This window comes from Anomalospiza imberbis, chromosome 8, assembly GCF_031753505.1.
Source record: "Anomalospiza imberbis isolate Cuckoo-Finch-1a 21T00152 chromosome 8, ASM3175350v1, whole genome shotgun sequence".
Taxonomy (NCBI): Eukaryota; Metazoa; Chordata; class Aves; order Passeriformes; family Viduidae; genus Anomalospiza; species Anomalospiza imberbis.
This window is the reverse complement of record NC_089688.1, coordinates 20318099-20345714: the sequence shown is the minus strand read 5'-3', so window position 1 is coordinate 20345714 and position 27616 is coordinate 20318099. Positions and strand designations below refer to the sequence as shown.

At 38.4% G+C, this 27616-nt stretch overlaps 1 protein-coding gene across 6 annotated transcripts in view; it reads left to right on the top strand.

The window, feature by feature from the left end:
* The window catches only part of BLNK (B cell linker), a 94725-nt gene extending 71589 nt beyond the window's left edge, over window positions 1–23136 (top strand). For 5 of the 6 annotated variants that reach the window (XM_068197734.1, XM_068197733.1, XM_068197732.1 and 2 more), the window contains 20 exons: window positions 463–512; window positions 1425–1465; window positions 2278–2434; window positions 3574–3743; window positions 4186–4267; window positions 5025–5105; window positions 6542–6567; window positions 7097–7125; window positions 7464–7559; window positions 8322–8364; window positions 11267–11294; window positions 11585–11663; window positions 12237–12267; window positions 13239–13281; window positions 14241–14319; window positions 14740–14771; window positions 17695–17774; window positions 19935–20018; window positions 21014–21169; window positions 22397–23136. In XM_068197734.1, coding sequence (XP_068053835.1) covers window positions 463–512; window positions 1425–1465; window positions 2278–2434; window positions 3574–3743; window positions 4186–4267; window positions 5025–5105; window positions 6542–6567; window positions 7097–7125; window positions 7464–7559; window positions 8322–8364; window positions 11267–11294; window positions 11585–11663; window positions 12237–12267; window positions 13239–13281; window positions 14241–14319; window positions 14740–14771; window positions 17695–17774; window positions 19935–20018; window positions 21014–21169; window positions 22397–22516 — 1507 coding nt within the window. In that variant the 3' untranslated portion in view covers window positions 22517–23136. Of the gene's footprint in view, window positions 1–462; window positions 513–1424; window positions 1466–2277; window positions 2435–3573; window positions 3744–4185; window positions 4268–5024; window positions 5106–6541; window positions 6568–7096; window positions 7126–7463; window positions 7560–8321; window positions 8365–11266; window positions 11295–11584; window positions 11664–12236; window positions 12268–13238; window positions 13282–14240; window positions 14320–14739; window positions 14772–17694; window positions 17775–19908; window positions 20019–21013; window positions 21170–22396 lie in introns of all 6 variants that reach the window. The other variant, XR_011001418.1, reaches the window with a different exon arrangement.
* Window positions 23137–27616: the final 4480 nt, after the last annotated feature.

The following is a 27616-nucleotide window of genomic DNA, read 5'->3' as shown; positions in this document are numbered from 1 at the left end:
ACATTTAAATATTAAGCATCAAATAAAGTGCATGCAAAATTATATAGTTCTAAAAATACAAATGGAGAGTGCTACGCTACTTTCTTATGCCATAGTCTTAATAAAGCCTCTGTGAACCTGAACAGATTTTCATCTACTGATAGATCATCATTTATTTCTGCCCCCTATCTTATCTCTTTCTGGAAATGAAGAAGACATGGTGTGAGAAAGGAAGCTGTCCTTTCAACTTATGTTCTTAGTGAAAAAAATGTATTAAATTCTCAGATTCTATTTTATTATTTTATCAGTTTCTACCTTTTGAAAGCATTCTTCTACAGCTATTTGCTAAGCATCTGTGATGGTAATCTGTATTTCTTTAGCTGCAGGTATCTTTAGTTATCAGCTTTTTTATGTGTCTGGCTAATGTTCCTTTCTAGTAAATGTTACTTATGAGATCATAAATGTAATAATTATAATTTACAGCCTTAAAAAAAAGCCACCACCAAGTCTGCCACAAAGGGATTATGCTTCAGGTAAGGCTGTATTAATGTAAATTTAAAACTGCATTTCTGTGTTAATTTGTTATCTATATGCCTAACAGTATTTCAGTTACACAGTACCTCGTAATTTGTTTTTAATGAGAGGACAAGATACCATTATCAACAACTCTGAATCTAGTTCACACCTCTGAAATGAAAGGCAAGAAAAAATGTGCCAGCATGAAGAGTAGCAAGTAACCACTCTTTCAAAATCAGTCTTAATCAGAGTTCTGTATCTAGGCTGCTGTAAAAATGGAAGGGAATTTGCATGCAGTCCCTCCTTACAGAAACTGTGAAAGTAAATATGGAAGAAATTGAATAAATGCATCATTACAGATTTAAAATCTTAATACTTTTAATGTAATGATGACATCACAAATTATCTTAAAGATAGACCTTTACTTGCTTGTCATATAGCCCACAAACTAGTTCATGGCTATTTTTACAAGTTAACAGCCATCTTGTTACGATAAGAATAGAAGAAAGCAGGACAGAGTTTGGAACTTCTCAGGTAACTGTTCCCTGTTTAATATAAACACTTAACCAACTTTAACCAGGGCCCAGAGGTCAGAAAGAGTTCTATTATCTAGAAATTGTGACCCCTACTTAAAAATGAGATGCATTAGCAGGACACTGTGGGTAAAGTGCATGCTCTGCTGTTCAGACCATGCACAGTTTCTCATTTTCTAATGTTTTTCCAACAGTTATGAAATAATTTGTCAAAAATAAGGAAGAAGGTATTTAATTTACTATTCTGTCTAAACAGATGTGTTGCTCAGAACTGTTTGGAAATTTTGCTCACTCTTTTTTAACTGAATATGATAAGTATAGATTGAAAAATGAATCTAAGACAAACATTTATATTCACTATTACATCTCCTTAAATAACTCTAATGTTTGGTTTAGAACACGCAGACAATGAAGAGGAACAATGGTCAGATGATTTTGTAAGTACATATTTTGGGCTAGTAGGAGGTTACTGTGGCAACAAGTTAGCACATGAAATAATTAAAGTTTCTTTTTAAATAATCTAATTGTGGTTGAACTAAATACTATTGAAATGTTACAGGTTTTTTTACATCAGTTTAATTCACAAGTAGCCACTGATTTTTAGCAGCCTCAATTTTTTTACATTCAACTTAGAAGTACTTTCAGAAGCGCGGTCAATGGTAGCCACAAACGCTAAGGTTTTTGGATAAGTAAGTACATGGCATCAATTTGAGGGACTTCCTAAAATGAACAATAATTTTGAAATCAGTAAGAGGTTTTATTTGGGGCAGGAAGGGTGGGAAGGGTGAGGAGAGGAAAGCCACTTCTTACTAAAACTGAAAACTTCTGCTAAGATTTTAGAAAACATAGAATGAAGCAATTCATGGCTGACAGCCATCTAAGTAATGGTGCAATTGTCAGCCTGAAGTGACCCGTTTCCTTCTTGAATACCCTTTCGACTGGAAAGAGAGAGGAAGTGACAACACACACCAAGATCCATCAAGCTGGATCTAGAAAGGAGCTGTCCTGGGAAAGGAAACAAGCTATTGGTCCATAATTTGAAGACTGAGCTCTTGAGGTGAAAGGACTCCTTGGAGACAGCAAGAAGACAGGGAGCTCCTGGGAGGAGGAGAAGGGGAAGAGGCAGGAGTGCCTCTTTGCAAGAGGAAGCACTAAAAAGGAACATGATGTGTCCAATCAAGGGTACATTGTTGTAATTTTGTGTTATAGATTGCTATGAGATGAGAAATGGGGAGTTCTGTCTTTCTAGGACAGTGATTATGAAAATCCAGATGACCACTCTGACTCTGAGATGTATGTGGTCCCCAGTGAAGAGAATCCTGATGACAGCTATGAGCCACCTCCAAGTGAGAAGGAGAAAAAGAAGATTCCCTCTGCATTCCCTATTTCTAGGGGTGAATATGCAGGTAGTTATGGAATAGTTAACTATGTCACATTGATAATTGCTTTTTAATCAGTACCAGAAGAGAAGAGGCCCCAAATGCACTAATCTGTCATTTCTGCAAGTTTGCTTTTAATTCTGATACTCAGGTCTTAAGCATTCAGGGGTATGTTTTTTGTTTTTGTTTTTTTTTTTTTTTAATTACAGCATGAAACAGGTTAATATTGCTGGTAGTGATGTTTATAATTTTAATATAATGTGTCCTAGAGACTTTGATAGACATCTACTAATGACAAAATCCAAGCAAAGGTATGGGAGATACTATTAACTTGCGGCTCCAAATTAATCCACATATATTGATGCAGCAAATATTATTAAAGATGAGGCACGTAAGACTAGCCAGGTCCCTTTTTAAACTTCTTTGTTTCTCCAATCATTATTCCCAAAGCAGTAAAACAGTAGTCCAAATATCCACTCCTTCAAAATTGGTACTAAGGATGATAAATATCCTGAAAAACAGGACGGGATCGAGATTTTATTTACATCAGTTCAGTATAAAGGGATTTTTTTCTTTCTGATTTGATTCTTTTCAACCATGAATAGGTTGCATTGAAGTGAATGAAAATTAGCTTCAGTTACATGAAGATTTGAGACATGGAGAAAAGAAACATTGACATGATGCCTGGTTTCATTATTGTATGATACCAGAATGTTACTGGTTGTAGAATATTCATCAATGTGTTAAAATACCACATATGTACTTACAGAAATTTATCAGCCCTTCACCTGTGTGTTCTTTGAAAAGGGAAGGACTTGACACCCCAGAGAACCTGGCACAATTCGTGTTCCAGTCCCACCCAGTGTCGTTTTTCTCATGTCTCATAGGCACTACACCACCCAGCCACCACCTTTTCCCCAAGGAGTTAAACAGTTGTTCATACAGCAGTCAGTGTCTAGGCACCCGCTGCACCTGATGCAGAGGGCTAGGCTGCTGTCCTGAGCAATGAAACAGGACCTGTTTACACACAGATCTCAACATCAGGTCCAGCTGTGCTCACGTCTGCCTGCTGCAGCCACAGCAAAGACTTCTGCACAAGCAGTAGGAGAAAGTGCAGAGACTAATGTGTATTTTACTAAAATTGTTGTTTTCTACCAAATTAAAAGACAATCGCACCAGTCACCAGAAGCTTCCTCCCATCAACAAACCTCTCCCAAGTACACCCAGTCCAGCCATGTCCAGACCAAAGAAACCATGTGTGCCATCCATGCCATTGCCATCTCCTGCTGCAAAACCAAAAGTGCCACCAAAGCCTAAGGAGTGCAGTGATGATGAGGTAAAGTTTACAGATATATTTGTTATAACTGTGTAAATGTCATAGCAGTGCCATGGTCTGGTCTCTTTCTTAGCTTTTGTAGTACAAATCATTTTGTACATCACTAATAGTGACCTGCAAGTACCATACTGATTCCTAGGGGATATCTGCCTGCTTTGAGTATCAAGGAGGCTCTTTAGACCATGGAATGTTACATGTCCTGATCACCCATAAAAAGCTGCAGGCAGTGGGGAGAGAGTAACCTCAAAGGCTACTCCAGGACAAGAGGGAAGGGAGGGTTTGCAATCTTTGGGATTCCCTTCCACATAGGATGATAAATGGCTGAAATAGGAGTCACTGGGAAACAGCAAATATTGTAAACTGTTGCCAGGGCTCCAATCCAGACAGTTTGATAACATGATGGAGGTTTAACGGAGAGATTTTTGTCCTACATTTCTCACAGGATAACTACATTGTGCCAGTGGACAATGATGATGATAACTATATTGAACCCACAGAAGGCAGCATGTCACTTCCTACAAAATGTGAGTTTTAGTAATTTAAGCTTATAATAATGGCTTTATTAGGAATAATAGTGAAAAAAATGGGTCAAACTAATGTCTGTTTCTGGGGTCCAAAGAGTGGAGATGCAGCTATTAAAAAGATTACAGACTGCAAAAATGCAGTTGGCTCCTTTGGTTTATGACAAGGCCAAGGAAAATTATTTTTAACTTTATTGGAAGACATGTTTAATTTCTGCCTCTCAGCTATTTCAAAGTCCAGCCCTTGTACAACCAGGAGGCTTCTCATGACATATGACCTGCCTTCTCATCCAAGGGAACAGTAGCATTAAAATTCTCTCTTTGCTGAAGTGCTTCAGGAAAAGAACAAGCATTTTTAGATATTTAGTAGATAAAGACAGACTTTGCTTTTACTTTTTTTAATCTCACTTATATATATAAGTATATTTAGCTAGAGAATGAAACTACTACAGCCCAAAGGTGAAAAGTAAACAAAGAAGAGCATGTAGTTCTGCTCTCTGACATTACTGACAGTATCAAACCTCTTCAGAAAGGCTGGAATACTGAACAATGCTTCTCTTTTAAAATGAGAGCTGCTTTCTGACTCAGTTGATTTATTCAAGGTCACACAAAAGGTTGTCATTTGGACCTACTTAACATTCATTCCTATTGTATAAATGTTACATTGTTAGTTTGTAAACAGATGTATATAGATTAAAATATGTATATATATACACATGCACAAATATATATATGTACATGAATAAACTATGTTTTTTAGCACCTGTGAACAGATTTATGAAGACAACAAAGCCAGCCCCCCCTATTTCTCCAAAGCCTTCTCTTACTTCTGTTATGCAAGGTATGTGAAGCTTGCATTGCTGTTAGAATAAAATAATGTAAGACTGTGAAATATTAAATTATGCCTGATGTATTCACCCCACTAACCCTATGACATACTAAAGTAAAACAAAAATATGTTCCCCTTTAGCTTTTCTATGTTGTAGCAGTTGCTTTGTCTAGCTTGAACAGTAAATCCATGTTACGCATGAATAAAACTAGAACAGGTTATTTGCCCCAAATTAATTTATATTTAGTCTTTTGCTCTAGTGGAGGAACACAAATGGATCAATACAGCAAAAAGAATTATAGGACTCGGTATGTCAGTAATCCCATTTCACCATAGGAATCAAGACCCAATACTTTAGAGCATTAGACTTAGCCATACAGAAATTCTGTACAGGCTGATGTATTGCACGGCTTTTTAGAACATTGAGGTTCTATAAAGAGCAGTATATTTGGAAAAAGAAACAAAAGCAGAAGTAAATAAGAGTAATCCTATTTGCTTTCGTAAATTCAGATATTCTTGCTTAATCTCTCTTCCAGCTTAGAGTTGTTTTGCATCCTCACTCTCATTAATTGCTTGGATGTAACCTTTCCAGACATGACACAGTTCTTTAAAAAGCTTTGCATATTCATTACCAATGTGTTTAGCTTTAAAGTCACAAACTACAAGTCATAAACTAACATTTGTTATTAATCATTTGAGATTTCACGAGTTATTTTCCAGACATTTTAAAATGCCCTTTTTCAATCTCAGCCTTTCTGTAAATCAGTGTCGAGCAACAACCAGCTCCTGACAGATGTTACTAAAGGATAAAACGTCTCCCCCTGGTGGGAGCTGGGACACTGGAGTGCAGTAAAGTGATGAAACCTGACGTGAAATGTACTGGAATAGGATTCTATTTGCACTGAAGAAACTGGGCATAGATAAAGATGCTGCTGGCTTTTTCTTTTAAGATCTATGAATTAAAGTATACTTGTGGGTCAGAACTCAGGGAGGGATGTTGGCCATGCAAATGAGCCAGCTTGTATTTATGACTGACCTGATTTCTTCCTCCCTGAGTCAAGGAAAGGCTAAATGTTACTACAGGTGTGATAACACATTTTTTTCCAAACTGACCCAGGTTTGCACAACACAAACATTCATCTTGCTTGCAGGGGGGAGGGAATGAAAAGAAAAACAAAACAATAAAAAGGTTTTGTGATGGGAGGAAACTTGAATACAGTGACTGTACATCAGAGTTCCTGTGACTTCATCTGAAGCTCCCATTAGAAGACAGTGGGTGTTGCTGCTCCGGGGTTTTGGTGGCAGATTCAAATTCTGAGCAGATTCCCCAAGTTATTTTTCCAGAGTCAGAAGTATGACAGATACAAATTCAGATCAGCTTTTATGGTAACATGCAGTCTGCTTTTGCTACACTAAAGAATGTTTTTTATTTCTTCCCTGTCCTGTAGAAGTCTACGAGGTTCCTGAAGAAGAGGTGAGGCCTTTCTACAGTATGACTCCCATTGCCCTCAGGCAGGGTACAAATGTGATTGTGAGAAAAGATTATCAATCTTTCAAAAAGGGAAAACCTGGAACATATCTCTTCCTGCACTTAAAGATTCCTGACACTCCCTTTTCAGAAAAGCTGGCAAACCATTTCAAAAGAGTAAATGGGTAGGGGAAATCTCTCAGTCCTCTATGACAGTGATCCAGTCTGGGAAGCAGCAGCCTAAGGGAATGTTTTACAGAAGCAGAAGTGTAGCAGAAGAGCAGTGACAGTTCTGACCCAGTAATTTTTTCCCCATTTGCTGGTACTGACAAAACATATGGCCAAAGCAGATTTACTGATGTTGAGTTCTTGCCTCTCCCATCCTAATGTAGATTACCAGACAGAGCTCTAGTAGAAATCTGTATCACAATACAAATATAATATCTGGATGTGGTAACATAAATAGGATCATATAAATCTATTTTATGGAATTAGAAAGTGACCAAAAAACAATTCAGTGCATTTTCTCTTACAGGAAAAACCATCACCACCACCAGTAACCAGGTAACCCATTGCTGTGAATGTTTGTGCATTATTTAAAACTGTCAGAAAATATTTTTTCTCATCTAGATACTACATGTCTGGTAATTCTTTCTCTAGAAGAAATACAGTAACAGAAGTAAGAAATACTTACAGCAAATATCTCTTTAGATTATCTACACAAATATTATCAACCATTTCTATGTTGATTTCAATAACCCAAATGTAATACATATTAAAAAGAAATACTCTTAAGGTTACTTATTAGAATTTTGAGGGGGTAGGGGAGAAGAAAGAGGCTTTGTTTGCATTCACTGTTGTTAAATGTGATTTTCCTTTCTTAATTCATGTTTCATTACTAGGTTCACTAAGCCACTCATGTTCATGCCTGCTCAGAATACAGAGCACTCCCAGATGCACAGCGTGACCAGAGAGTCACCTAAGCAGGATACTTCCAGGTAAGTTAAGAGCAGCTTAGATCAATAGGAAATGTTAGCAGAGAAAAAATTTTCTTCTCTCTAATGTGTAGACTTCAGACAATAAACAATTGTCGGGACACTCAAATAGCTAGGGATGCCAGGACAAGGTGAGAACCAAAAGCTCTCATTGCTTTGTGAACTTCTGTGTTCAAGCCAGTTTGCTATATGGATAGGATTTTCTGAAATATCCCTTTAGGCATCCAGTACAGGGACAAAATATCTCTGCCAGCCAGTTTAAGGTCCTATTAGCCATCTCTGCACCCTTGCAAATTAGATGTTTTTGCAGTTGTACAAGATTGCTTGTAAAGAAACTGGGCTCAGTAAATCCATAGTTTATATCCCAAGTCTCTGGAGGAAAAGGGAAAAATGATACTTGAGTATGCAGCCTACTTCACTCCTGTGTCCCCAGAAGCATAGAAAGCTGCATCATAACCCCTGTCTCCTCTCTAGGTCATTATTCTACGAAATATGTTATGTGGCCCCAGAAGGAGGCATCCACAATATGTGTGAGGGTGTTTGGTGAGGTCCTGTGCAGTCACAGGGGACCCAAAGTCTAGGACAGGAGCTGTTCTAGAGTAGTTCCACCAAGGGCACAGCATCACCACAAGCACTGTAGCTGTGCAGAGCTGAAATCAACTCCATTTACTGCAGACCTCCTTCTGTCTAGATCTTAAAAAGCCTATCTGAGCCAATTAAATAAATAAATGCTATTCATCATCACTTACTATGTGTATTTTTCAGAAATATTTTGCCTCTCCCCAGAAGTCGTCTTCATCCAAAAACAGTGAGTAGTTAATGGGCCACTCTAAAAGAACATAGTAAACTTAGCCCTGTGTTTTACATATAAATAGATGGATTATCTATTTATTATCTGGATTAAATAACAGAAACAGATGACCAAATATCAGATTCATCTAATATTGTGATTGTTGCTATTAATCCTTTGGGCAAAAGAGCACTGGACATCTGTATTGATCCAAGAAAAAGTTCAAATGTTTTTTGGGATATAAGGGATATATGTCTCTGTCCACAAAAATAATTTCTTGTACTAAAAAATACCAGTTGTTTTTCAGGAACCTTACTTTAAGTAGCAAAGAATGATTTTGCCCAATTTGAAGCACTTTTCCTTGAGCTTCATTCCTCTCAGATGATGAATGATTAATGCTTTCTGAAAATGGAAACCTTCTAAAATGTCAGACTGGGTAGTCTGAGTAACCAGTATCACTAGAAAATGCAGTCCTTGAAGGACTAATTACGAGCCTTGGGTCCTAAGGCTGTGTTTCAGCCAGTCTTCTTCTTCCTCTGCTCTTATCCCGTCTGTCCCTTCCACTGTGCTGGGTTTTTTAAAGAAAACTATTTGGAAACTTGTCCAGCTGCAGAAATGAGCAAAATCAAATCATAAAAGATTCTTTTTCAGCCAGATTAGCTCCATAAATTGATCTACACTATAGCTCTACTCACAGCTGTGCCAGCTTGAGAGGGTCTGCATGAGGAGCCAGCTATCCAGAACAGAGCAACGTGTCAACTGTGTCAGCGTCTGTGCCAAAAGCTGCATGCTCAGACCCTGTCCCAGCCCTGTGCTCTGAATTGTCCCTAGGAGATAATCAGTCTACCAATAACTATATAGAGAAATTAAGACTTAAATGACTTTAAAATACTTAAAACCAGGAATTTGGGGTCATATAATAGGATTAGATGTTATGGTAATAGTGCAGGTGGTATATGAGCACCTTATAGTCTTCAGTCTTTAAATTTCTAGATGTACCGAGCAGTTTGTATGTACAACAACATTTTAGTTTCCCTTCCACCTCATCACAAAGTTTTTCCCATTTAGATCTGTATCCTGTGGGATTCTGAACAAATCCTAAACAGTGCCAAATTTGGGATTTCTCTTTTATGAAATAGTTTGATTTCTCAGATTTTCTTACCAATACAAGATAAGAAACAAAAATATTACATCTCAAGGGAGATTGTTGGACAGAAATTCCACTGTCTGATCAGCACTAATACTCCTGCTTCAGAACAGACTTGAGTGCCATCCTGCAGCTGTGACCTCTCCATTAATGCATTTTCAAAGCTTGCATTTGAGATGGATATCATCCCAGCTTTGCAGAGAATAAAGAGATTATCCTTTAGCTGGAGCCACACACTGAGTGAGTTACACCTCCAAGATGAAGCTCCCAAACAAACACTCATCTGTACCATGGGTGTGTTCAGCTCCTGGGTGCTTGCAGCTCACCAGTTTGTCACAAGAGTCAGCCTAGGAAAGAGTTACCCAGCGCAGCCCAGATTTTGGGGTCTTTGCTTGTCTTGTAAGTGGCAGCCTTTACAATTTTAAACAGATACATAGTAATGAGCATGATGTTTGTCCAGTGCTCTGTTGTTCCTTTCCATCTCTGGCTACAGCACATTGACAAATCCCAAACAAAAACTGAAACATCTGTTAGCACTAACCAGCACTGATCATGTGCACAGAACTGTAACCCTTCTTTCTCTCAAAGGCCTGAGCTGACTGGGAGAAAAATTTTGCCATGTCTCATTTCCCCAACTGCTGGGTGATGGATTACACCTCTCCAGCCAGAGAATGGAGGCATTTGTCACTAACATTAGTGAAAAGCCATTAGCTGGGTAGATGAAGACAGACAAATTAATAACTGGTTCCTCTTTGAAAGATACTTATCAGATGGGAGTCTTGATTCCCTAAAAGTCAAGAAATGGGAGCCAAAATTAAGCATCTCCCAAAGAAGCCAGGAAATTAGGTGGATTGCTTCAATTCTAGCATGGTGACAAGAGGGTCTACTCAGTTTCCTCCATTCAGTGGAAGATGTATTTTTAATATATTCAAATCTGCTGCAAAATTTCTGTCTTCCAGGTCAGAAATTAAACATGAACCAAAAGGTCTCACTGCAAAACTAAGGCCAAATTTTCTCAATACTTACTATAAGCAATCTCAAGATTATTAGAAAGTTCCAAATTTGATGGTTGCTTAAAATTTTTCAGATGACATCATGAAAGTATTCTGACACTACATCATGAAGTATTCTGGACACTATATAAGTCCACTATATAAGAAAGTCTTCTGTACAAGTATTTCTTTAAAAATTGCTACAGATACCAAAACCATATTGATTATTCATGCAGCTCTCATTTAATAATCAAAGAATCATTCAGGCTGAGAAAGACCTCTAAAATCAAGTTCCAACTGTTAATCCAGCACCACCATGTTCACCACTAAACCATGTCCATAAGTGCCACATCCACGTGGCTTTTGAACACTTCCAAGGATGGTGATTCCACCACTTCCCTGGGCAGCCCATTCCATGCATGACCACCCTTTCAGTGAAAAAAGTTTTTCTAATATCTAATCTAAACCTCTCCTGGTGCAGCATAAGGCCATTTCCTCTTGTCCTGTCACTTGTTACCTGGGAGAAAAGACTGATACCCTCCTTTCAGGTACTTGTAGAGAGCAGTAAGGCCCCCCTGAGCCTCCTTTTCTCCAGGATAAGCATGCCCAGCTCCCTCAGACACTCCACACAGGACTTGTGCTTCAGTCCCTTCACCAGCTTTGTTGCCCTTCTCTGCTGCATCACCTCTATGTCCTTCTGGTAGTGAAGGACTTAAAACTGAACACAGTAATTCCTTCTTTAATTCCTTCATATCAAATCTAACCTATTTTTCTATTACAGGACCATGAAGCAAACAATAATGATGAAAGTAAGTATTCAGATGAAAACACAGCAATATGAGAGGGACTAATATGGCACCAGTTAGCAGAATGCAGCATGCAATGTAGTGCATCAGTGTAAACTTTATCTGTACAGTCAGCAATAAGCAAGAAGTGTTACTGAACTGTTCTCTTCTGTAATCAGACTGAAAACATGTTAAGAAAAAAAATTAAACCAATTTTTTACCTTTATTATATTAACACTAAAATGGCAATGAGGAAAGTCCACTGTTCAGATACAGGTCACATTGCATACTAAATATATTGCTTACATCTCTAGGTCAGAGGTTCAATAACACACAAGAATCCAGATTTCCCACTGGAGCAGCTCCAGCTCCATCTCCGTTACCAAGAGGCCTGTGAGTAAAAAATTATAAAAGTACTTCTTTGATGGGGATGGGTTTAATAGGTGTATTAGGAGCTAACTCCTATCCTTGCCTATAGCAATTTGAATTCAGAAATATTTATTCCTGTTTATGAAAGATATCCTGACTAGGTAAAGGCAAGCTGTTATTTTGTTATTGAGGAATACTGTTTTGTGTGCCAAGTGGCCTTGCCCTTCACTGCCTGCCACTGATGGCAGATGCTGGCTGCCTTGTCAGATGTAGTCCCATACTGCAGCACAAGCACCTGCAAGCCTGGAGGTGCAGAAAGCTTTCTCTAAGCTCTCCTGCCCCACCCAAGTCATGTTAAGTATTGGACACAGTTGAAGCTTCCTTGTGAAAGTACCTTTACTGAGTGCACACATTGCATCTGATACCCTTACTCCTTTTTTATTCTTCTTTGTTTCTAACCACTACAAGTATCCAATGAGTCTCATGTTAGACAGAAATATCCTGAGAACCAATGAAACTGATGCTTAGATGCTAAATGAATCCATGTATCTGCTAAATAACCATATTCTTTATTTTTCATTTTCCTCCATACTTCAGCAAGAAAACTTCTAATGCAGTAATTTCACCAGTAAGTTGATTTGTAATTGCATACTCACCCAAAAATTGTATTAAATTTTTAATTTATTGTAAAACTTAATTTTATCATGGGTTTTGGTACAAGATAAATGCAAAAATACTAGGGGAAAGAGTTATAAAGACAGGAAATATTTGGGTGCTTATTACATGAATGAAGATCAGTGATCTTTCTGCTCAAGCAGAAAAATATTTTGTTCAAAGGAACATTTGAATTCAATGTCCTGGGATGTAGCAATAAACACAGAGCATGAACTGAATAAATGAGAAATAAATGGGAACACATGAAATTCAGAAGTATTCCCAGAATGTACAGGGCTGCCTATGGGGAATATGAGTTCATTGCAAGTGAGAGCTCAAGAAATATGCAGGATTTTACCAGAATTTGTCTGAGGTTTTTCAGTAATTCGAAAAATATCCCAGAACGTCTTGTGGCAGAAAGTAAGAGGACTGCTTGAAATTTTCAAAGAAATTAATTTGAAAAATGTTTCAAAACTGGCCGTTTATTATCATTGTTTCAAAATGAAAGTAAAAAGGAATTAAAAGTGGAAGATTGGTTCCAGTTTTACTGTGAGCTAAACTGACAGTTTAGCTTCCAGTAAACAGAAGAAAATGTGTTCAGATATTTGTGTGCCTAGCTCAATATGGGTGAAAATCCAATTTTCATTTTCAAGTATTTGGGATAGACTTTTCATTTTTGGGCCTGAGATAAGAATGAACCATCTACATTTGACTTTTTCTACATCTATTTATACCCACAAACTGGGATTCTTTCCAAATCTCCTTTGAAAGATCCCATACTTCAAGGTCATACAACTACAGACTTTCCACAGAATGGCTATGTCCTTGCCTCCTAATTCTTCCAGGATGTTGTCAATTCTACACTGTTTCACAAAAAGTATAAATTATAAACATTTGCTATGCAAGTGCCAGTTAATACTTGTTTGTCCTTCTCTTTTACTGCAGAAACCGTGTTTACCTTCCAGAGAGACCTTAATTGCAAATGAAGGTAAATTATAGCCAGTACTGTGAAAAGTTGACATTTATCTGATTTTTTTTTTTAATATACTAAAAACATGAAACAAACAACACCACATTCAAGTTACTGGAGGTTTTTGAGGGGTGTTTGGTTTTAGCAGTTTCAAACTGGATCTGGGCAGCCTGAGTTGCAGTGAGTGCCATTGTTCTCCAGAAGCAGTCACAGTAAAGCTGCTGAGGTTCCTGGCGGGGAAATGTGGCACAGTAATGGCCCAGCAGTGTGCCCGTGTAGCCCTGGAAGTGGAGAAGGGGAAGGGAGGGACGGGCTCTGGACTCGGCCAGAACCGTCTCTCACGGAGCCGGCTCCTGGCAGAGGCAGTCCCTGGCGCAGGCAGGGAATCCATCCCTCCCTGGCCCTGGCCCTGGCCCTGGCCCTGGCCCTGGCCCTGACTCTGGCCCCTGGCCCTGGCTCTGGCCCTGGCCCTGGCCCTGGCCCTGGCCCTGACTCTGGCCCCTGGCCCTGGCCCTGGCCCTGGCCCTGGCCCTGGCCCTGGCCCTGACCCTGACCCCGGCCCTGGCTCTGGCCCTGGCCCCAGGACCCGGCTCTGGCCCCGGCCCCGGCCCCGGCCCTGGCTCTGGCCCTGGCCCCGGCCCTGGCCCTGGCCCTGGCCCTGGCCCCGTCCCTGGCTCTGGCTGCGTGAGGCGGCTCCAGCAGGAGCTGCTGCCTCACTCCAGGCTGGCCGCCCGGCCGGCCCCAGCGCCCTCCCCCCGTGTCGCAGAGTCCCACCGAGCCCTGCAGGCAGCCCTAGCACAGATATTTGCCTAGAATTAGTTAACAAAAAAAAGCAGCGCGATGGCAGGCTGCCATGTCAGAAAAAACCCCAAATTCATAATAAAAGAAACCCTCCCTCACCTCCTGGGACTCGCTAATCTGGGATAAGACATTTCTGAAGAAATCTTGATTCTACTGTTTGTTTTCCCAAACTACAGAAAAACCTATGGCACCAGAACGGCGGCGCAATTCCAACCAGGAACTTCCACTTCCCCCCCTTCCAAGTGGTGCCCAAAAGTAAGATCCCTTTCCATCCTCTTTGGAATATTGTGGTGCACCAGCTGTGAGAGGCTCAAAGAGGAGCACTCTTTCCACTGGAGCCTCCTTGTTGCTTTTTCAGAGCTGAAATTTCTGAAACCTTACAGTACCTCACAGTAGCAAAAAAACTAAAACATGGCAAATGAATGCATACAAATACTATAACTATCACCAAAAAGCATATAACCTGTAATTAGGGGATGGAGATTTAAAACATATGTTTAAATTCCTACTAGTGGGATATAATTTTTTAAAAATACCTGTATCAGACCCATGTTTCTCGATGAACAAATGGATGAGATGGAACACATTCTACCACTGCATATTTTCAATTTTCATATTATCAGGACTGGGTACATCACCTCAGACCTTTTTGTAATCTCTCGACATTTATTTCAGGCCTCTGCTCCTAAAGCCCTCAATTCTGCCAAGTAAGTATAATTCAGTTTTTGAATTAAAGTGTGATTAACTTGTAATTTCAAATCAATCTTTGAATTTAAAAATATTTCAAAATACCTTGCATATTAATTCATTTGGAATTAATGTGTCTGTAATGCATACAAAGAGGAGGTCAAGTATCCGAGATCTTAGCTCAGCTAGTAAAATTAAGGTAGTATCTCAGGATTATTGACGGAAAATGGGTGCTTCATTTATATTTATGAATACTGGAAATCTCTAGCAAAGGCAATTTGGGTCATTTCCCATCATAATAAAGATTCCATCAATCTTCCTTGTCACAGAAGAATCCTAAGTATGACATTTCTGGGCTGCTCCAGGCTTCTGTTGCCTAGAAGACAGACAGATTATTAATGCATTCAATTTATTCTTTTTCTACAGAAGGAAAAAATAAGGTACTTTTATAATAGCAATTGCTAAAGCTCTTTTCTAAGTAGTGCTTTCCAAGATGGACTTCATTTCAGCTCACAGCTAAAAATGAATTAGGTAATATGAATATAAACCCTCTTTGTACAGAAGTGTAAATTAGATTTAACATTTTTCTAGTTGCTTGTTAGCAGACACTTGTCTGACCTTCCAGTAAGCCCTTTACTGTACATATTCAGTCTGAACATATCTTTCACATTGTAAACAGATGGTGAGAATGGCGCATAGAAATCTACATTTGGTGTAGCTTAAACTGACATGCTGTTATTAGTGTATCTCTTTGCTGGAAACATTTGCTTGATGCATATTGCAATTATATCTCCTGTGCTAAGGAAGTTCACATTAATGCTCATGACTAATGCACTTAAGTTTGTCTGCTCCTGTCACACAACTGATGTGCTTCAACTTGAAACATAAATTCTTACTACTCCTGGAACTGCAACTATTCTTCAAGACCATCTGGTGCTGAATGGTGCTCTTATTAGTAAACTTTCTTTAGCATAATCTTATTCTGTGCCAGGTCCAATAACAACTTTATAATACATACCACTGGTCCCACAGTCACTGATGTCCCTTGAACATAACCTGCCATCTCTTCTTTGTCCCCATACAAGCCTAGAGCTAGCTTTTATCTTCATAATTAAAAGCACTTATTTCCCATATGGCACAGTGTCAAATGCTCCTCTGAAGTCCAGATTAAGTACACTGCCACATCCCCTCTTTGTAGAACTGTTATTCTATGAAAGAGCTGTAACATTTTATCTGCTTGGCTAAGATTCAGATTTTCTCTTGCTAGTTGTACCGTTACTTCCAAATCTTGATGTTATTTCCTTCAAATTCTCTCCCAGTGCTTTGTGTTCTGTGGAATCAGACAAAAAGCCCTATAGATGCTCAAGTCACCTTTTCCACTTTAGGTATAGCAATTATGTTTGGTATTCTTTAATCATTTGGTACCATCCTGACTTGAAAACTATGTTACCACCCCTGAATTTCATGTGCCAGTTTTTAAAATTTCATAGGGCCCCTCAGTTCAATTGAACTAAAGTTATTTAAACTCTGCTTCCAATTTGATTGTGGAAATTTCCATTTCTGTGCCAGAACTACTATTTGTTTAGTACCAGGATTATCTTTAAAATCAGTAAAATTCTTATTGCATAAGGCCCCATCTCTCTTTACTTTTTTACACACAGCCAAGGCATCTTTCATTCCTTATTTTAATATCCTTTTGTGAAGTCTAATTCACTAATCTGACTGACTTCTGGCAGTTCTTATTTTATTCATACAATCTACTTTCAGCTGTAGCTTTAACACCCGGTCAGTCAAAATTTTACAGAAAAACAGAAACCCATAATATCAAATAGCCTTTTTCAGGTGATTATTTCATTGAAAGCTGGAACTGCTCCCTACAATGTCTCCCCTCCACTTGGGATGCAGCTTCCAGACAGTTGCATCTTTACTGCAAAAGAAGTTCCAAACATACTTCACACAATTGTCTTCGAGCGCTCCAGTCCAACTGCATTTTTTAGTTCTGGTCACTGTATGGTCTTCTCTATAACATTCTTACTGCTTTCTAAACCAATATCTAAATCAGAATTTTATTAGTGAAGATTTAACAATTCTGTCTGCAGAGCACCATATCCAGAAAGGGTAGCATTTATTTTCCCTGGTAAGTAAAGCACACAGGAAAAAAACCCTCCCATAATAACAAAATTAGTATCACTCAACTTTCTACAATGATCTTCTCTAGTATATTGATTTGCATCCAGCTGTGTTCACAAGTATCTATAGCAGACACCTACACTCTTGGGCCAAATTATTTTTTACCAGAAAGCAATAAACCGTACTTCTTTCATCATATCATTACTATGCAACACTACTCAAACATTTCACTTCTGATTTCTTAAACTCTTACATCTGTATTTCAGCCCTAGTAACTATTTTCAACTATGCTTTGTTATTCCAATTAAGCATCATAATGCTTTCTATTAATTCTGCTTCTCCATTTTGCTGCCTGGACTTCTTGCACATGTATATAAACAATTCAGATAGTCTAAACTGGTGAAAAATTATCCCTGAAATAAGTTCATTTTCCTAACTTGCTCACCTGTAAGACTACTTCTCACACTGGGCTGAGAATTACTTGCATCGAGTTCCTGCATTTTCTTATCTATTGCTACATTCATTCACTTTGGTGGTGGAAGAGGTTTTTTTCCTGTACTCTGAATTTAGTTCTGACTAATAACCAAATTGTTATCCAAACTGGGTTTTCCTTCACAAGCAAGACTACCCTTTGGGCAGGCAAGTGTCCCAGCACTTCTATAGGCCCCATGCATTTCCAGTAGAAAGCTTTCCTGACTGATATCAAAGGTCAAGTGTTTCCAGATCTTCCAAAGTCCTTGTAACAATTCAGTTTCTTACATCATAACAAACATACTTTGAAAACTTCTACAAGTTGTTCTTTCTCTTTTCTAGAAGTGCCAGAAGCTGCAAACCGTTCTTTGGGTGCTTCCCCTCCCCACAGCACTTCATCTATTTCAAGTTCTGCAGACCAGGTATAATATTAGCTAAATTCATATTACAGAAATCTCCTTATCCTTTATTTTAAAATTGTATTTCCACCCCTATCCCCTTTCAATAGAAAATTACACTCCTGGAGGGCTTCTATACCCCCTTTTGCAATGAGGCTTTTCTGTAGCACAAATAATCTGAATGTTAGCTTTCATTAAATCATGCTCAGAACACATAGCATAGGAGAGGTTTAACAAACTGTAGAAAAATATGTGAATAGTATTATATTAAATCTTGGCACTCTACCAATCATGAAAAGCTTTAGTTTCATGTCTTCCTGACTCTCCAATTCATACTTTCAACATCATAGAAACAAGGAAATCTGTGATGATGTACTTAAGTCTAGTCTTTGATACAGATTGCTATAAAGAGTTTTAAATCACCTCTGATGCTGTGATACCTCCCTTACGTGTTTTAGTCTCTCCCAAGTCCGGCTCCTTTCTGTTCCTTTAAACAGATCTCTTCACATGGCAGTTAATGCTGTCAGTTTTATGGCCAATTCTTTTTTTATGTTTTGTTGCAACATTAAGCTTTGAATGATCTAAGCAAATGCAAGGTTATTTTCATTTCAGTGCTATTCCCCTTACTCTCATTTTGGATGAAGGAAGACTACAAAATGCAAAAAGCCATTCTTATAAGCCTAGTAGACACAAACAAGGTAAAAATAGTTCTGTTGAGTGTAAACCAAAGGCTCTATCATGCAGAGCCAGTAAGTGTTCTAAAGTCTCACATGACAAAGATAATACAACAGTGAAGAACACAAAGGATTTTAAGTCCTGGAAAATTTTTATCTGTATGTAATAATAGATACTTATTATAAAAATTGCTTTCAAATAAGCAATCCAGAAGACTCTACATAAACAGCTTGTAGCGATTACATTTGCAGTTTTTATGTAACAGCCGTGGGCAGAAACAGAACTTGATAAAATATGCATTTGTTAAAAATTAGCTGTGTTATTTTCCCAGCAATTATATACAGTGGTATCATTTGCTGTAGCATCCTGCACAATTCAGGTGCTCACAGATGTCATTCATTCCCATGACATGCACTCTTTGCTTGGTTCCCATCCAAACTTGTGCAGCAGCTCTCTGCTTCTACGTTATAGGCCACAGATAGTGGTAGAAGAAAGCTCTGGGGGCCATTGATTCCTTCTTTTGTTGAACAAAGATCTGTTCACTGGGCTCATTCTCTGTGTGGGCAAGTACCTTTCATATTTGCAGTTCCTCTCAGCCTTTCTTTTTCCAATGAATAGTGTGACTAAAGAAATACATGGAAAATTTCTGAAGGTAAAATTTAATGTTATGGCTTGAGCCAGTCTAAGAATTTAGTGCAATGCCCCCAAAATTGAGGCTCTGCTCTCTCCTCACTGTCAGCTCCCCTCCCAGCTTCTGTGGTGTTCCTTCCTGATCCTGCAGTGGGTTGAGCCAAGTCATTAAACTGACAGAAAATCAGCTTGGCAGTCAAACACAAAAACTGGCAAAACAAAAAAGGAAAGTTTTTTGGGTTTTTTTCTGCAAGTTAATAAAGTGAATTATCTCACCATGGGATCAGAAGAGCAACAAAATGAGCACAAAGGAGAAGCCAAGACATTCCCTTTCTGGCAGCAATAAGTCAGCTAGACCAGCTCAGTTATAATGTGCAAACTTTAATCTGTTTTGTACAGAGGTGACAAAGCTTGTGTGAAAATTAATTTTATGATTAAGCTTGTTACTGTAAAGCTGGAGCAAAACTTATCCAACCATCATGCTGTCCATGTGGAGACAATCATGATTGTGTTCATAAATAGCGTTATTCCTCAACATTCCTTGACATTTATTCCTCTTTAAATTCTACTGGAATAACTTCCGACTTTAGAATGATCCTACAGTTGAGCCTGACTGCTTTCCTCAGGGCATCTCTCTTTTGTCATTTATCAGCCTTCTATCACAAATCTGTTACCACTGTTTTGACACTCCCAGTTTTTCTTTGTCCTTCCTCTATTCAACTAAAACTGAACTCCTGGCAAAGACTTTTTTAAACTCTGTGTTTTCTGCATTTTACTCCTTCATAACTGTCACTATTTAGCAGTAACTCCTGTACAGGCCATATTCTTTATTATTATCATTATTATTTTACAGGTGAAACACTGTTCCTCTCTTTTTAGGATGCTGGTGTTCACAGTAAAGCATGGTATGCCGCTACCTGTGATAGGAAAATGGCAGAAGATGCATTGTACCGATCAAACAAGGTAGATCACTTTTAAATAATGTCTATTTTATGGGAAAAACATCAAATTAAAAAAAATTTCAAAAGACAACCAGAAGTATTCAAAGAGCATCAGTTGCTTTCTGAAGAGATCAGAACTACTGTGCCATACAAGTACTGTCAAACCTGGAATTATTGTGGTAACATTAGTTAATGCTGGCTTTCATTGCAACACAAAGTTGCATTAGTGCAACTCAAAGACCAAAGCACTGCAGAGAAAGCTATTAGAGACTAAAGAGCTGAGGAAGATCTTACAGCTCATGCACACTTAAAAGAAAAGCAAAGCCCAGTGGCTTTTAAGTGGTCTCCACCACTGTCCAATGGCTCATGTGACAACAGCTATTTGGAAAGGCTAGTGTTGCTATGCATTTTGAAATAGCAACACTGTGCATTTAGGTATTTGGAGAATTTGAATTCTCTCAACTATTCTTTGTACAAAATCTAGTGTCACAGGAGGGAAGAGGAGCATGTAGAATTGCATCGGCAGCATCGCATACCTTTCCACTCTTGCCAAGTCCACAGAGAAGGATATAGGGGCAGAGCATGGGGGCTATCACCAGGTGAAGGTTACTGTGAGTTAGTGAGCACATGGTCAGGAGTGCAGGTGCTTGACTGTGGTGAGCTCCTTTTTACAGCTCTGGAGAAATGGTGTCTCCACCTCTCCCTGCTTTCTTCCCTACCTCCTGCCACTGATAGGAACTATTCCCTAACAATCTGTGAACCCCAACAGATGCCTGTTTATTTCATCATTTTCTCTCTGGTTGAGAAAGAGAACAGGCAGCAGCAAAGGTGATTCTTAAATTACACCTTTGCAAGCTGCTGTTAGCAGGAATACATGCTACTTCTCATCTGCTGCCATTATTTTTCTAATGGGAGAGAAGACTTTAATGCTAATATAAATCAAAATACTAAGCCAAAACCAGACTAAGTTATTGGAAAGAAATGAGCCAAATACAATGACTACTTTTCTCTCTTTAGGATGGATCTTTTCTAATAAGGAAGAGTTCTGGACAGGACTCACGGCAACCATATACACTGGTTGTGTTTTACAACAGAAGAGTGTACAACATCCCTATACGCTTTATTGAATCAACAAGGCAATATGCACTGGGCAGAGAAAAAAGTGGTGAAGAGGTGAGATTATGTGGGGGCATTTTTCCTAACAGTTTTCAATTATATACCTTTAATAAGCAAGGACTAAGACATATTGCACTATGACCACAAAGATGCTTCATGTATGAAGATAAAAATATACCCTTTATAACGACCAGTATTGTAACAGCTCCTGTACACTGTAACTAAAACCACAGATCAAATTTAAAACATACTCACAGAGATGTTTAAATGAAGTTAAAAGGATAAGAGCTGCAGCCACTAGATAAATTTTCTGACTGCTTATGATTCTCCATTTACCTTCTATCTAAAACTCTAGTTATGTTTCTTGGAAAATTGCAAAGGAAGAACAGCCATGCTCAAAAAAAAACCCCACCAACACTATCAAAAATGAGAATGACATTACTGTTAATACTGTTTTCACATAAAGAAAATATTAAACTTTAACTCTGGAGTGAAAAGATCACTGGTTATCTACTCTGCTATGGAGATAATTACTCTGATAGCAAAACAGAAACTTGGAACACAAATACCAATGAAAACAGTTTATCACTGCACAGAATAGGCTTTTCAGCAATGTGAAAGTAGGCTTGACTTAGCTTAATTATCTGCCTCCTATGCACCACTTCTGAGATTAGAGAAAATAGCCTGGAACTCACCTGGTCTTCAACAAAGGATGATAAATTACCTCAGGATAAACAAATAGTGCAATGTCTTTATTTGACCAAAGTCCAAAAGGAAAACCAACAGACCTAGCAGACTGATGGATACTAATTTACAGTGACAAACATTAAAACTGTGTAACTAGAACAGTTCTCATAGATGGCTGCCTGTACCTGTTACTCCTGGACATAGCCTTCCCTCTGAGGTAGCTGAACCACATCTGCCACAGCTAGTAGCCAGTCTGCAGCCTACTATACATGAAGGCAAAATGAAATGTCAGTTCACCACGGCCCACAGCAAACTCAGTGGCTCAGCTTGTGCAGGTGGCAATCACAAATGGAAAGGAGGAGACAGCTGGTGCCTGTAATATCTTCTGTTGTCTAAATCTAATCTGTTTATGACTAAAATCAGAACTAAGAGAAGGTTCACTGCTCTCTCTAAAAGGCAAAGCATCTAACTTGGTAACAAGTAGCTTAACTGTCTTCAATTACTTGAGAAGCAAAGATAAAAAGATGCAGTGATTACTGTCAATACTATAGCATTAAAGGAAGCCAGCACTAGTTATTTTTTGTTTTCTTTATCCAGCGCTTCGACAGTGTTGCTGAAATAGTAGAGAATCATCAGCGCACCTCCCTGGTTCTAATTGACAGCCAAAACAACACAAAAGACTCAACAAAACTGAAATATATTGTAAGAGTTTCTTAATCAAACTGAACTGCTGAAATGAAGACCTCTTTAATAATTTCTTTCAACATACCGAGACATGGACAAGGTATTAAAAGAAGAAAATCCAAAATGATGGGAAACACTCTTCAAGAGCACCTACAGAGTGGTAAGAAATGCATTTCATAGAGTTCAACCCCACATCACTTTTAGCAGGAAAGTTTTAACACAAGAAGCCAAAGCAGATACACTGTCATCTGTGACAACATGGGTATCCAAAGTCACAGGAAGAACAACTGCATAGCACAGCCTGGTCCTCTGTCTGCTGTTTGAAGATAGATTTCTTGAAGGACATTTTCATTTTAAAAATGAGAATACCCACAGTGATCTACTCTTTCAATTTATGTTTATCACATATCACTGCTTTCAGCAATTTCTTTGTAAAGTGCACAGCCCCAGAAATTAGAGCAACTTGACCTAATGTACCACTGTGCACAAGTTGAAAATAGGACTGTACTTTGTGATTAGTGGCAATAAATCCACCTGAATGTTTTAGATTTATGGACATGTGTTGTACTTTCCCTCAGCTTCACTCTCTTTCACTGATATTTTTGTTTGTATTTTCAAATGTACAAATAAAATTTAAAAATACTGTAAACTCAGTAGTGTATGGAGACTTTGCTGGACTGCATTTCTGGCACCCTTCCAGCAAGAAAGCATCAGTTCACTAGCGTTGATGTTTTAATGTATATATTTGTATGTGCTCCTTCACAATGTTTTTTATGAAAAATCATAAAATCATTTATCTCATATATACATTACACACACACATAATTGGCTTAATGACTCTCAAATCTTTTTTCTTCAAATTGCCTACTGCTGATGACCCGGGTGCACTGCATCATTGCTAAACTAATTACCCACTCACTTCTTGCTGAATTACTGTTTATGGAGACACACAGAAAAAACCCACTTTTTTATGTGATAGCCTGTTCTATTAGTGGTTTACTTACTATAATATTGTGAACAAAGTAAATTTCCACAAATATTCAAGTGGTAAAAATTAATTTGATGAATGTATAAATTGTACTAATGAAAAACTTTTAGGAGCAATTGTTAACTAGTTCTAGCAGTGTTGATTTCACTGGACCTGAAGACTCATCCATCTTAAAGGTATTTTCCAAAACTGACACTTCATTATATATACTTCGTTTGTTCTTTTTGTTCCAAATTAGGCAGTGTTCTCTAGGATTATATTCAAGGCATTAAAGGCAAGACTGAGTCAAGACCTGCAAAGTCTCAGCAAGTCACTTAGGGCCACAGGGTGACTGAATTCTGCAAATACGATTTTGTGCTTTTGATCAGTATCTTCTAGAAGTCATGCACCTGTCTTCTAGAAAGAACTGTATGCCAAGAGGATGCTCAACACATGGCAACCTACATACCTTGAGGCAGGTCAGCTTCTTCCCTCTGCAACACAGGCAACACTTACCCAAATGTGATGTGGTAACACACTGGCAAGCAAGAAAATGTATACAGACTACAAGCCTACCTATGACAGACCTCACAGCACTACGTAAGGACTATGTTTAGTATATTGCTCAGTTAGTATCAGTTTTATATCAATACTGTGCTTAATACTACTGAAATGAATAGAACACCAAGATTGCCAAGTCAAGGTGTAAAATTAACACAGAAGTTAGTAGTGTCTGCAAGCTTTATTTACTCTTTCTATATGTGTATTATTGTATTATTTAGCTATTTTAAGCATCACTTCAGAAGCTATTTCAAGCAATACTCACAATGGAAGTACTCTGATAAAGTAGCCACTGAGTATTTAACTTCCTTTGCATTCATGTAGTCCTTGCCTTCCACTCATATACTGCACAGTACTTAAACTTGGTACTAATTGTCTGTCTGCTAACCTTTCTGTTTTGCTCCTCAAAATCTCTAGATTCTTCAAATATTCTTTCCAAGTTAAGTGTGCAGTATCTCCATCATTCTAGAACTGAGGAGGAAAAATAGTGTGAACAAGGGAAATTCAAGTGTATATATTTCATACAAGAGACTAGGTATCACTTTTTTAAGGTAATTAGCACAGAGCACTTTAAAGCACTGCTGCTCCTGCCCCTCAGCTCTAAGTGCTCAGCCACTACATGTAATGTTGTGGCTGACCTACAAGTAACAAATATGCTCTAGATAAAGGCACCAGTTACCTTCCTCCTCAAACCTTACTTTACTTTTTATCCATGTTCTACATGATTATAGGGCTACCTTACAGTTTTGACAACAAAACAAGGCAGGGAGCTGATAGGTAGCACAATCTTCCACAAAATAATCCAATCAGCCTGAAATGAGAAATTCTTAGGCACAAAATAAGGCTCCCTGGGGGGACAATCCTCCCCCTTGCCTCCAACAAACACACCAGTATGTTATCACCTACTTTACTACACTTGTTTTGTACAGGAACAAAGGCAGCAGACTAGTTAACTCTGCTTTCCATACCCAAGCTGGATCTGTTATAGCTTGGCAGGACTATGGTGCAGATGTATTTTGAAACAGTTTTGTCTGGAGAAGGTTTAAGCAAGTTTCAGGTATAGGATTGTACCAAGTTACCAGTTCCTACACTCTGGATGTAAAATAAATTTGAGCTCAGGATGAAGCCTGCTGCATTAAAATCCCAGTGCTGTGGACTGAAAAGCCATTACAGAATGCAGGAAATGGTGACTTGGTGTGGCTGTTGCAGTGCCAGCAGTCATCTTAATGCCACCACCATGCTCCAGGTGACACGTATATCAAATCTGACCTGACAGACACAGCAACACACCTCTCCCCTCATCCTTCTTTGATACTGTGATATTGTTAGCTAATTCCCCTTCCATATAATTGTCATTCACTGAATAGCTAAAACAACACAACAAAAAATAACACCAAAAAACCACACACAAAAAAACCCTAAACCTAGAACTAAAAATGAATTAATTATTTTGTCTGAGAACTCAGAGCAAAGTGTCATATTTAACAATGTAGAAAGGAGAAGTGGTGTCTGCCTACCTGATACAGAGAGTACAGTGAGTACTGCATATCATTCCATTGCTCCATGAAAGGAGTGAGAACTTGCATTCTCAAAAATCCAAGTGTTCAGACACACAAGGTACAGAACTACATTCTTCCTTCAATCAAAAGCACCAGGAGCAAGAGATTATTAGGAAGCACTGTTAAGAAAAAAAAACTGTCTCACATAACAATAGCTCTGTACAAATTTTTGTTAAAAACGCTGGAATTACTGAGGAAGGGCACCATGACTTACTAATGAATACACATCCTGCCAAGAACACATAATGGGATAGCTTTTAGGCCTCTTCAAGGTCATAGAAACGGTTGATGACCTTGTGCTTGTACCTCTCTTTGTATGTTCCAAAACAACATAATCAATTTTTATCTTGCTATTTGCAGTGTTACAAACTATTTCAAAATGGTTGCATAGTCAAGCACTCAAAATCAAGATACTTCAAGTTACCTGTGCAACCCTGCCATATCAGCTATATCCATTACAATACAAGCATTATATATACAATCATTGAATATTTTTCCACAAAGCTTTATGTGTTTCACGTGGTTCATGCAATACTTCAGGGACAAATTGTAGCTGTATAATAAAAAACTGTGGTTTGTAGGATACCTTTCCCCATTTACAAAAAATGCTGAGAAATTCACCAACATTGCAGAAGTCAGCCAGTAAAAAGGTGGTTTCAGTTAAAGTAGTTGTACTGAAGAACTGAACATATTTTCCCTGCATCTTCTAGTGGACCATCTACTGCAACACAGGTCAGATCACTTCAAGCAAATTGTCTCCTGATGGTAATTAATTGTGATCTTAATTTCAGTGAATTCCCACTTGAGATTTTCTGAAACCTGATCTGCAGAAATGCCAAACTCTAAGGACCTCAAACAATGCACTGAAAAAGGTCGTAAGAATAAAATTATATATTTAGAACAGTACTTGAGCAACCTGCACTAAATAATATGAGGACCTAATTAAGGGTGGGGAAACAAAATACTGAATCGCTACCCAGGAGGAAGCAAAAATTCTCTGCACTGAATGAGATGGATGTCCATGGAAAAAAGTGACACATGCCAATTAAGATTGTATAAAGCAACCTTACTTCAACATTTTCTAGCTTTACAATGTTCTCACAGTACCATCTAAGGTCAATTCATATGAAAATAAACGAATTAGAAAAAAATTATAGTGACAGTTGTCATTCTCATGATTCATCAATACAGAGAAAATCCCCTAATGCTACAGCAGATCCTCCACCTCAATGCTAAGTAATTGTTAATAAAAACTGGTCAGCCTTGCTGAAATTGCACCAAGTAGGTGTAGAAACAAACTTCACATACATTTTTTGCAAAGAAGGCAAAGCCAATGTCCAAAATTCACAGTTTACAGAAAAGCAAGCTGAGGCAGACAATAGATCCTTCTAGTCAAAAAAACTTAACATGTTTTTGTCCTTTCCTAATGCTGTTTCTTTCCAACCTGCTTCCTCACCACTACACTGGTCTTCTTCAAAGTTCCTAGCTAAATTAACATCAGAGCTCAAGTCCATTGTGCAGCACAAAATGATCCAGTTTAGATACACAACACATACCAACTGTGTATTAATTCACCCAAACTACGCTGCCTTGATTGCTTCAGTTGTCTTCCATACACAACTTACCAGCTGCAAGGCTAGCGTGCATCTTCCTGCCAACACATATCAAGAAAGAAAAAAAAATATCTAATCACTGAAGCAATGGTTTTTAAGTAATTTTAACACTATTTAAAACCTAAGTCGAATTCAGGTTAGTGGTGACATGCCTGTGGCATCCATGACTTCTTACCGTTTCATTGGTAGCAAGCAATCTTCATTTTCACCTTAAGGAACCAGTAACAGAAACCTACTTGGGCTTGCATACAATCTAAACCCCACAATTTAAATGCCCCAGTCCTCTCCAAGCCTACTGTTCAATTTTGACAGCTTTTCCATCAATACTTTGGGATGGTGGCTTACACCTTCATACATGGGGAAAAGGTGCCAGCCATATGGTAAGAGCAATCCCACATAAGACTGAAACTTCTAGCCTACAGAGGTTAAGAAT